Source organism: Diplotaxodon limnothrissa, linkage group LG5 (genome assembly GCF_057381915.1).
Source record: "Diplotaxodon limnothrissa isolate DT_005_m linkage group LG5, D_limnothrissa_male_GT1.1, whole genome shotgun sequence".
In the NCBI taxonomy this organism is placed as follows: domain Eukaryota; kingdom Metazoa; phylum Chordata; class Actinopteri; order Cichliformes; family Cichlidae; genus Diplotaxodon; species Diplotaxodon limnothrissa.
Genome location: NC_140600.1, coordinates 13,118,519 through 13,130,481, shown reverse-complemented (window position 1 = coordinate 13,130,481; position 11,963 = coordinate 13,118,519). Strand labels below are relative to the sequence as shown.

At 38.9% G+C, this 11,963-nt stretch overlaps 1 protein-coding gene across 1 annotated transcript; it reads left to right on the top strand.

Annotated features, from left to right (window-relative positions):
- The first annotated feature begins 454 nt into the window (after window positions 1–454).
- kbtbd8 (kelch repeat and BTB (POZ) domain containing 8) lies at window positions 455–10,224 on the top strand. The gene is made up of 5 exons (XM_085353882.1): window positions 455–500; window positions 6,088–6,295; window positions 6,420–6,726; window positions 7,221–8,040; window positions 8,208–10,224. The coding sequence occupies exons 1-5, from the start codon at window positions 485–487 to the stop codon at window positions 8,669–8,671; spliced, it is 1,815 nt and encodes a 604-aa protein (XP_085210008.1). The 5' UTR covers window positions 455–484; the 3' UTR covers window positions 8,672–10,224.
- Window positions 10,225–11,963: the final 1,739 nt, after the last annotated feature.

Sequence of the window (11,963 nt, the reverse complement as noted above, 5' to 3'; positions counted from 1 at the left end):
TACACTGAAAAAATACTCATCTATTTTTTCAGCGTTCATGTTGCACTATTTATATGAAGTCTAAATAGCTTTCATTTCAGCGCTATAAATCAATAACAGCACTCTTCTGCAAACCAAAAAAGCATGTTGTACATTGTAGAATAAGACGCTACTGTAATGTGTTTATCCCCATGTGCAGTTAGCCTTTTGCCTGCAGGTGAACTTATGTCTACCTCCACTGTTCCCACCAATATATGAAAACAACCTCTGCTTTGGATGCACCTGTTTAGATACTGCTGATTTGACTTCTTTTGGTTGGCTCTAACCGAGTGCCCTGTGTGTAATTTATCCATGCAGTATTAACTTTTTCCTATTTCAGAAAAAAGGAAAATGATTGGCTCTGAGATCCGTTCTCCTCTTGCGATTGGCTGTTCCTTGTTTCCGGGGCTCCGCTCTGCACTCATTTGACGTTTCTGTCGGTCTGCTCTGAGACAGACTGGAGAGAATGGCTGCCAGTGGAGGTTAGCAAAATCTTCATTGTTTTGTGTACTTAAATATTGCTTTTTAAAGTTAGAATATGTAAGTTTATGTGTTCACCAGGCGTAGCTTTACAGATTAAACGAAGGGGTCTTGACATGTTGCAGTTTCATTAAATAAGGTCAGGTTCTAAACGACTCCTCAAAACTGTTGGCTGTCGTTAGCCCGGCTATGTAGCTAACGTTAGCTGTGTGGCTAACTTTCGGCCGGTTAGCTCGCTGCCACAGCTGACTGTGTAAACACTTGTTTATGACAAGAGACAAAGGTTAGACAAGTTGTAGTAATGGCTATAGTCATCAAACGAATACACTAGACATTGCGCTACACACTCTTATGCTTCTATAAGATGAAGACGTCAACACTTAAAACACTTCAGATTTTTGTCGCCATTTATATCTCGCAATGTTGTGTCAAAGAAAGCTTTGCTAGCATTAGCTTGGTGTCTAGCTGTCTGCTAAAAGTTAAGCTTGCTCCTCAACTAGCTAAGCCAACCGCGAGCATTACTGTATTTTATGAAACACAAGCATTCAGGCGAAGTTGTGTACAGCGTCGCTCTTCATTAGTGTCTATTCTTCAAGTTTGTTTTCAGTCTTATTAGCTAACCAGACCGTTACTGCAGGCACAGGGCAGCGATGAGAGATGTTAGCAAGCTAGCTACCACCTGGTGTGATAGTAGTTTTCTATTTACCCACCGAGAGTCTTTGTCCTGTCAGCATTGCACAACCCGAGACATTTGTTGTAAGTTTGTATACCGTATAAGTCAAAGTGAAGCTTTACAGCAGTCATAAAGTTGGTGTGCCACTTTTATAACTTGATATAACACATGTGATAAGAAAGACGTTCACTTTGTGTACGCTTATAAGGGCAGCACTGCTGTACTCACGAGTTTCTAGGCTCATGTATTGTCCTGCTGCTTTCATTCAGTATAAGAGAAAGGGAACAATCTCTCGGTACAAGTTTAGAAACAAGCAAATATAGCGCAGGAAATAGTTATATTTATACAGCTGTATCAGTCATTATATCTGGACCTTTAATCCAGGTGGCATACATCCTTAAAATTTGGTCATCAGGTTTTCACACACTCCACACTTTATTTATGTTATTACACTATAAAAAGAATGTGTGGCTCCATAGTATAGTGGTTTAGAGATTTACCTAACAAAAACTATCCCTCAGTTTTGCTGTTTTTTGTATTTTCATTTATGGAACAACTGCAATGTTCAAGCTTTATTCAGTTGACTTTTTTTTTTTAAATAATATGTAATTAATGTTTGTATAAAGATATATTGGTTCATATTTATGCTAATATGAATGTGGGTCAAGTATATGCATGTATATGAGGGTACCACAATGATGATCCTGCTAAATTGGCAGTGTTGAACATGGGGTACGCATAAGCATGTGCATACTTCTTTGTACTCCAGTTTGGGCTTTGATTAATTTTTATTTCATGTAATGCACATTTCTTTGTCATTTGAGTTTATTTCCTTATATATTTGAATGTCTTTAAAATCCAAAATAAAACTGTATATCATATCATGTATATCATAGCACAAGTAAAAGATCCTCAGTTTAATCCCAGAAGGAGGCATAAATCCCCTTGGGGGCCGGAAGGGCATCCAGCTTAGAAACATGCGAAGCTACCCACTTTGGTGGCCCCCTGTGACAAGGGAGCAGCTGGAAATTGCTTTATAATATAAAATAATTAGAAGGTTTTGTATTTCTTTTGAAGATTTTTATGTTAGAAAAGTAACAATATTTACCTACAATGTCTAAAATAATCTCCAAGTAAGTGTTGCTTAAAAGTTTGTGAAACATAGGGATTGAGTAAGATCACAGAAACTCTTGTATTTACACTCTAGTCATCTACACTAAGTAGAGCTGGGCGATATGAGATTTTTTTCATATCACGATATGTTTTTTTTTCATTTCAGGCGATAACGATATCTATCACGATATAAGCCAAATAACTATATTTGTAAGATTTAAATGTGCCGTTGCTCACAAGTAAAATGTGAAATAATCAGCAGCTTGTTTTTATTTAAATATTTATTTCCCATAATAAGTTCAACAGGGTAGATGTACTTAAGGAACATGAGACTTTTTCAGATAAATAAAGGCAAATATTGCAAACTACACAAAAGGCAGCCGCTAAAGCGTTTAAGTTTCAAAATAGAACAAACAAAACAGACTAAATTGTCAATTCCACTTAGAAACAAAATATTAATTCTAAAAATAAATCTTAGTTTGTTTTACAGAAGAACAGACAAAACTGACTAACTTTTGTCAAATAAATATCAAATAAACTGAGAACTAAAAGGAAATTCTCAATCTCTCCTTGTTGTATAGCTGAGCTTTTCAAACAGTTTTAACAGTTACTTTAGTCTGACAAAAGCCGAATGACGAATTAGCGCTTCCAGTCAGAGACTGAGGCTACGTCCACACGTACACTGGTATTTTTGAAAACGGAGATTTTCCGTTTTCGTTTTAAAAAATAATCCCGTCCACACATAAAAGCAGAAATGAAGGAAAACGCTGCTATGAACATGCCAAAGCAGCAGGTGGCGCTAGATTCCTAACCGTGCAGAAATGTTGGCCAATCAGAAGTCTAGAAGCCTCGGTGGGAAAAAGTAAACAAAGCTGGGGCATAGAAGCAGAACAGAGTCGTATGTGTGGACGGACAGTAACTGTGTGTATATGTAAGCATTTAAACACTGCAGAGAGTAGAATTAACAGTAACAGTATTGTAGAAATTTATTTCACCGAAACAATAACGTGGCGCACAGTGTGACGCATGCACCAGTTTATTGTATTTCCAGACTTGTTTGACAATCTCTCCGACGTTGGAACCATCATCTGTTTTCTCTTCGGTCATGCTCGGTTGATTTTTCTAGTCGGCACACTCATTTCCTCCATTACCCGCTGGCTGCTTCCCAAACAAATACACATGTGGGGCTTGGCACTTGTGCTGTACGTAACAAGTCACGCGACGTGACGCTGCGGCTGTGATTGGTTCGGCTCTGCGCTACTTAATTTGGATTGGCTGACCTTTTTTTTTTTTTTTTTTTTTTTTTGAGGACAAGAGCGGCGAGGTCTATCGCGATAGCTTAATTTCTCTATCGAGTAAAAGTTATATCGCGATACATATCGTTATCGTTCTATCGCCCAGCTCTAACACTAAGGAAATTCAGATATTTTGAAATCTCTTAGGCAGTGGGTTAGAGGCTGTGTGCTTTATAGAGTAGTTATGATACTAGAAATTCAAACTCAATAGCACTGTCTAAGAAAATCCCATCTTCAATGCCAGTGGAGAAAGAAAATGAAATGAAAAAACTGACAACAATACAAACTGTAACATCAATGATAACTGTTTCTATATTATTGAACTTAGTGCAAAAACCCCACAATAAAATATGACAGATATTTTAAGATTGTCTGAAATTGTGCTTTGCTTCTTTTGACTTGGCACTATATTTTTGTTGCTGATCAAGTAGAGTTAGTCTGCTAGGTTCTAACTGCTGCTGTTGCTGTCTAGCTGCAGAAACAGTTCAAACACTTCACACTGCCTATATACACTTTATATAGACACCTTTAACTAACACTGCCTATTATAACATTACACATGAGCAGGACTGATTACATTTGCTGCGTACCTGCTACATTAATGTTATCTTTTTATTATTAGTCATATTGGCTAGCCATTACCTTAATGATAACTTAACGCACAGCTAGTGCCTTTCTTATGTAAATGCTAATAGTTAGTGGTGATGTGTGTGGCTACAAGGTTAATATTCATGATAAATGTTTAATACTTTGATGTTGCTGATGGGAACTTAAATTACCTCTTAACATTTATCTTAAGAGATGTTCAGTGTTGTGAAGATTAAACTACTGTTCATGTTAGGGATGTCCCGATCATGTTTTTTTGCCATAGAGTCAGAGTCCGAGTCATTTGATTTTAAGTGTCTACCTATACCGAGTCCCGATCCGATACTTCTATAATACATAAAAAAAAAAGAATAAAGAAGAGCGAACAAACAGATCCTGGATGTTCCTCATTTTTTAATTTAATTCACCTTATTTTAACATTTAACAGCTCTGTTAACAAACACAGCACTTTTGTGAGGTAGCTTGAACAATCAAGTAATAAATAAAATAAATTCTTCACTTATGGACTTTAGTGCACAGTAAATATTAAAAAAAAGTCTAATATAAAAACAAATAGCACCTCAACTTAAAATATCCGGCAGGCATGTAAACAAATAAAAAAATAAAAGATCCACAGTGTTTGCAAAGCCAGTAATGTGCTTTTAGGAACTGCACTCCTAACTCTTACTGTCATCACAGTAGTAAGTTTCGCAGAAAATATAGTATGTTTCTCTTAATGAAAACTAATATCTCTACCTTGTCAGGTTTGAGCCTGTTTCTGTTCTCATCAAGGACGTTTGCAACGGCACTAAAAAGGCTCTCACTGTCCACAGAGCTAAAGGGGGCATGAGATACTGGGTTGCAACTGGGTCGATACTGGGAAGCTGATTAGCATGTTCTTTCCAGTACTGAAGTGGGTCGCTTTTCCAAGTTTACATATCTCACAATGGCAATGTTGTTGTCATCAACTTTATAATACCTCCAGACCACAGACATACTCGCGTTTTTCATGTGTTCAGCCGCTAATGAGGGAAGCATGGCTGCTTGTCTGCAGCTGGTTTGTAAAATTGTGTGTCAGCTGGATGGGCTGAAGACGGTACTGTTGGTATTGATGCTCTTCCAAATGACTATATAGCAGTTAAGTATTAAAAATGCACATTGTATAAACTGAATAGGCAAATGGTACAGAGCTCTACACTGGCAGCTAAACAAAAACTTCAGAAGAATTGGTAGCTCCAGATCAGAAGCTGTGGCTGCTATTGTCAGGTATGTTAACATCATATTTAAGTCCTTTCTTCTGTAATAATCTATTAATTTTTAATTTAAAAAATGTTTCTACATAAATGAGTGTTTAAACCAGAGCACTGTTGACTATGTACGCTGTATTACTGTTTAAAGAATTTAGTAATTATCATTATTATGTGATTATGTGTGGTTTTGCAACCTGTTTACAACTCTCCTGATCTTGTGTCCCCAGGTAACCTCAGGTACCTGTCATTAGACATCCTCTGGACCTGACCTGACCTATGTCTTATGCTAACTCAGTCAAAGGGATCTGGGTTTTTTTTTCTTTTCTGATTCATTCTCAAAATTGACACTTTGCATTCGTCAAAACAACTAAAGATACTGAGATTAAAGTGCTTTAAATACTCATACCTCGTGCACTGTCTTTATTCTTCTCTTACAGTATATTTTGTTGGCATACTGCATGTGATATTCGTTTGTAGCAAACTAGAGCTTGCATATCTAGAGTGTCTGTGAGGCAGTTTTTTTTTCTGCAGCATTTCCTTAATTTTTGGGGCTCTTTGGTATATACATGAAGCATTTTGTGTTTTCATGTCAGTTATACATGTGTTTAGAGTTGACTGAAAAAATTTAAGTGAGATGATAATAATATTTTTTTCTGTTTCTGCTCTTGTTCAGAGGTAGGGAAGCTGTTACAAGTACAAAATGGGACGCTTCCAATCACCAACTACAATGGGGTAGATGCTGTTCATGCTTGTAACATCCTGCAGCAGCTCAAAGCCTTGTACGATGAAGCACAGCTCACAGACATCGTTGTAGAAGTGGACCATGGCAAGACTTTCTCATGCCACAGAAATGTTCTTGCTGCAATCAGCCCATATTTTAGGTAGGAAATTAAGCACTGCATATGTATCTAGAAAATACGATTTTCTGATAAACTTTCTCAGTTTTTAAGATGAGAATTTATAATAATCATAAAATAATTTGTGTTTTTTCAAATGTTCCTCTAGGTCCATGTTCACCAGTGGCCTTACAGAGAGCAGTCAGCGTGAGGTTCGAATTGTTGGCGTGGAATCTGAATCCATGCACCTTGTCCTAGATTATGCCTACACATCCAGGGTCTCGCTCTCTGAGTCTAATGTCCAGGCCCTATTCACTGCAGCCAGCATTTTCCAGATTCCTGCCCTGCAGGACCAGTGTGCCCAGTTCATGATCAGCCGACTTGACCCTCAGAACTGTATAGGAGTCTTTATGTTTGCTGATGCATATGGGCACCAGGAACTGAGGGAACGCTCACAGGATTATATCCGCAAGAAGGTCAGTTGAACATAAGCCTAAATTGGTTATTAACCGTTACTTTTGGACTGTGATGTAATGAATGCCTTCAGCTATTTTATACCACAATTTTTAGACATGTTGTGGTATCTACTTTTGTAGTTCTGCTTTCTTTATGACCAGGACATTTGGCTGCCAAAAAACTAAGGATGTACTGAGTGTTAAATTTCTTGGTTGGTACTAATATGTAATGATAATTTGGTAGACGACTGATATAATTTTTTTTATTTCTTTTTTGTGTTTATGGCTTTTTCTACTTTTATGTATTCCTTGTTTAGTGGCCAGGGGAATTGATAAATAATTTAGAGTACTGTTTTATAGTCTTTCAGGTCTTCATCAAGAGCTTAAAGACTTAATGTGACACAGTTCCTGCTTTTGGCAAATGTCTTATTTTTGTTGGAACAGTGGCAGTCAACAACATTGACATCGAACTTTGTAATGTCTGAACTGAAACTCTAAAACTTCTTTTGTTTTAGTTCTTGTGTGTATCACGGGAGCAAGAGTTCCTCCAGATGACCAAGGAGCAGTTGGTCAGCATTTTGAATAATGATGACCTCAATGTGGAAAAGGAAGAGCATGTCTATGAGAGCATTGTCCGCTGGCTAGAGCATGATCTGTCTGGCCGTGAAACTCATCTAGCTGAGGTTTTTTCCCAGTGTATCCGTCTGCCCTTGCTGGATGAGGCCTTTCTCAATCGGATACCTCCCCCCTTTGCTTGCGCCCTCTCCCTTTCAACAGACTCTGCTGAGGCCAAAGCTCGCCTCACTGGCACAAATGGTTGTCCACAGCGCCTGGGTATGACTGCTTCTGAGATGGTCATCTGCTTTGATGCTGCTCATAAACACTCAGGTAAGAAGCAGACGGTGCCTTGTCTGGACACGGCGACAGGAAGGGTGTTCAAACTCTGCAAACCACCTAATGATCTCCGGGAGGTTGGCATCTTGGTGTCCCCAGAAAATGACATCTACATTGCTGGTGGGTACCGTCCGAGTAACAGCGAGGTGTCCATAGACCATCGAGCAGAGAGTGACTTCTGGCAGTACGAGCATGCAGGCAACCGATGGCTTCCACGTGCACCTCTTCTGAGAGCCCGAATTGGATGCAGGCTTGTGCACTGCTGCGGGAAGCTGTATGCACTGGGAGGCCGTGTTTATGAAGGTGATGGGCGAAATGCACTAAAATCAGTAGAGTGCTATGATGCCAGAGACAACTGTTGGACTGCAGTCAGTCCAATGCCAGTGGCCATGGAGTTTCACAGTGCTGTAGAGTACAAAGACCGTATCTACGTCCTCCAAGGTGAGTCTTTCTGTGCTCAGGGGAACTTATGCAATTATGTTTTTTTTTTTTTGTTTGTTTTTATCTGTACAAAATATGTAAATAAAGTGATATTAATACAACAGACATACTGCATATGAAAACCATTTAAATGCATCTGATCATAACTCTCTCTTTGTTTCGCACAGGTGAATATTTCTTCTGCTATGATCCCCGTAAGGACTATTGGAGTCATCTGGCGCCAATGAGTGTCCCTCGGAGTCAGGGTCTGGCTGCCTTGTATAAAAACTGCATCTACTACATAGCTGGGATCTGCAGAAACCACCAGCGTACTTTTACTGTGGAGGTCTACGACATTGAGAAGAACACATGGAGCCGCAAGAAAGATCTACCCTTTGACCAAGCCACAAGCCCGTATATCAAGGCCATGCTGCTGCAAGGCAAGCTACACCTGTTTGTACGAGCTACACAAGTCATGGTGGAGGAGCATGTGTTTCGCACTAGCAGGAAGAACTCCCTTTACCAGTATGACGATGAGGCAGATGTATGGACCAAAGTCTATGAGACACCCGATCGCCTCTGGGATTTGGGCCGCCATTTTGAATGCGTGGTGGCCAAACTTTATCCACAGTGTCTCCAGAAAGTGCTTTGAGGTATTTGAATTTTGTGGACCCCATCTCTGAGGCAGAGGGGGGATAGTGTGGTCCTGCCTGCCTTGTGCCTGGTGTTACCTTGGGTTTGCACCACATGCACCATTTTTGGTTAAGTCTTAAGTTGTTCAACCTCTGGTTTAAAATGATCAAAATGGGGGTGCTTTTAAAGATTGCAGTATTTTTTTTTTCTTCAAGAAAGCACCAACTACCCACACTGAGGCTTGTTTAACAAAACCGTACAATGACTCATAAGTGCAATTATACTATTTTTTTTTTTTTTGCTTGTTGTCGAGCCATGTTGTTCTATTTTTGTGTTAGGTGCATAAATACACCAGTCAGCCACAACGTTAAAACCCCTGAGTTGCAGGGTGGGGCCTCTGTGGATTGGGTTGTATTAGTGCTATCTGTAAATGGTTTTACTGTTGTGGCTGATTAATGTGTGTATGAATTTTTACAAATGATAAGCATGGAACTGAGGGTGTTGCCTCTGGAGATATGGATGCTATGTGTCAGCATAAAGTGAAACTCTATATAGATATAGAAATATACAAATAGTCATATAAACGATATATTCATACGGGTAAGATGAGTACCTTAGGTCATTAGTAGATTGCTGGCTCTGAGGTTTGTGTGGATTTTTTTCCTGTTCTGCGTTTATGCCTCTCTTCAGTTTATTTCATATGCAAGTTTTAATTTGAAGTGTGCTTGTGATTGACATTAGTGTTTTTAAAGGTTGAAAGTTAAATGGTAACTTTTTATTGCCCACTCTTCCTCCACAGGTGTCAGTGTGTCAAACATACACTATGTGCGGCTTCCAGACTTTTTTTTTTTCCTGCTTTGAGTTGGCATCCATTAAGTGAAATGTTAGAATATTCACTCTCCACATTGGAGAAACAAGGACGGAGTCAAATTTGTTGCAACACTAAGTGGCTCATTCAGACCAACAGGTTTACCTCAGAAACTTCAGAGATTTTTGATTAGGAGCAAAGGGACATTTCAGGCCGTTGTGTTGATATAAACAAGTGTTTGCTCTGAGTTTGAGCTCTGAGTTTGTTCTTTGACACCGGGTTATTAAACGCTTGAAAAAAAGGGTTCCAATAGCCTTCCTCGTAATGCCAAAAGAGCATTTGAGGTCTTACTATAGTTGTCGTGGAAGTTGGAAACGGATTTTGTGGTAGCAATAAATCTTGGAACTGTGATTAGGCTATATTACATTGTATTACCTTATTAAAAGTGCATTAATTGTTTTGTGTGCTCGTCTCTGCTAGCGAAGATCAGTAGTACCCATAACGATTGTTTGGCTGTTGGCTGAAGTGATGCGGATTTTTCGTGGAGATCTTTTGTGATGCCAATGTGCCTGCAGCTAGAAAAAAAGGGGCATCAGAATCAAAAACTGTTCCTCCTGATGAAGAATATCTGAAAAGTCTTACTCAGCGTTGCACTGAATAACTCGCCACTTCAGCGGTCCTTAACTGCAAACTTTACGAAGCACCCTCGTAAAGCTATGAATCCGTCTTTACACGTCATCACAGAGGATACAAACTTTTGGCGCTGGTGCTTTTTTCTGTTTTTTTTTTTTTTTTTTGACAATCTTGTACAGAAGAACGCCACCACTGGAGGGCGTTTGCTGTCAAAGTGTGACATTTTTAGTGCCGTCAGTTTCCTCACGCAGGTTCCTGTTTCATCATTGCACTACACATTTCTTGTGTATTTTATCTAAGCAAGGAGTGCCCTCCTATTAAGTGAAAACATTTTAGCAACCATATAGCAATCATCTTAAGAGATTTACATTGGCATTTAATACAGGAAAAGTCGCATTCATTAAGGACTTGAGGATATAATTAACTTCTCCGAGAGAAGATTCACTGTTGACTGACTTTAACCTGATTTCTAGTCAACCCAGCTTGAACAATGTTTCCCACGAAAAAGGGTCAGAGTGGGTCTGGGCTTCACTCGACTGTCCACAGACAGCCATTTGCGAACCAGGAACGGAGAACTCTCAGGATTTCTACTGATACCCAGTACTGTATTTAAGTTGTTTTTGTTATGTGTAATATACTGTACTATAGATTTGCTGTACTTGCACAGTTTTTTAAAGTTATCTTCAGTTTCTTTTATAACTTGAAAAATAGATGTGATTTCTTTTTGTTGTCTCTAGTGGCTGTTTTGTTTTTTCTTTACATAATTATCTGTTTAGTTATAATAGAGTAATCCTGTTCTGTTGAGGGGGAAAAAAAAATTACCCGCACGAGTGATATATTTTGATTTGCCCCCCTCCCCCCTCCACCCCGTAGTACAGTAGTATCTTTGGAACATCTCACTGAAACTAAGCATTACAGTTGAAGTAACTGCATTGTTACAACATATTTCAAACACCAGTCATGTAATACACAAAGCTATAAAACCTGCTTTCTCCTAAGAGTTGGCTGCCCTGTGTGGCCAAACACAGCTCGTTCTGGTCATCTTCATGCATCACCTATGGGTGCTATTCCATTGTGTCTTTTTAATCCATTTATTTTTCTGTTGGGTTTTTTTTTTGGTTTTTTTGGGTTTCAGGTTATAGTGGTTGTTGAGCTCAACTGTGAAATTCACCTTGCACATAATTTGAAAATAAAACTATTAAAAGTGAAATGTTTTATTTTTATTCTGTTTATTTTTAACTTTCAAGTGACTGAGGCCTTTGGACCTCAATTGTATATTGTTGTGTTCCACTGTGATATTTTTGATCCTAAAAATGTTTCCTACCTTGAACTTCTCTGATACTTATACTGTAGCTGCTGTGTCACAGATAGTGGAAAGCTATGCTAGGTCATTTACATTCACTGGACACTTAGTGAGCAGTTGAACAGATGTAACTTATCTGCTCAGCTAATCACATGGCAGTAGTTTAACACTTTGAGACTTGCAAACATCGTCTAGAAGACCTGGTGGACTTTAAACTGAGCATAAGAATGGGGAAGAAGGGTGGTTTTAATGGCTTAGCGTGTGCAATGGTTGGTGCCAGATAGGTTTGTTTCAGTGTTTCAAACTACTGAAATACTGGGATTTTCCTGCATAACCATCTATAGGGTTTACAGAAAATGGCCTAACAAAGAGAAGGTGTCCACTATTGGATGATGCCTTGATGCCAGAGGTCAGAGGAGAATGCCTAGTGTTCTTTGAGTTGATAGGATTATAAAAAAGTAGCTTAAATGATCAGTTTTTAGACCCAAGGTATGCAGAAGAGCATCTCTGAATGCACAACATGTCAAACCTTGAGGCAAATAGGTTAGAAAAGCAGAAGACCGCTCC

What these genes read in the sequence shown, in the direction of transcription:
- kbtbd8 (XM_085353882.1), top strand. An exon ending in GCAATCAGCCCATATTTTAG is followed by an intron (nt 6,296 to 6,419) that starts GTAGGAAATTAA and finishes ATGTTCCTCTAG; the next exon opens with GTCCATGTTCACCAGTGGCC. An exon ending in AGGATTATATCCGCAAGAAG is followed by an intron (nt 6,727 to 7,220) that starts GTCAGTTGAACA and finishes CTTTTGTTTTAG; the next exon opens with TTCTTGTGTGTATCACGGGA.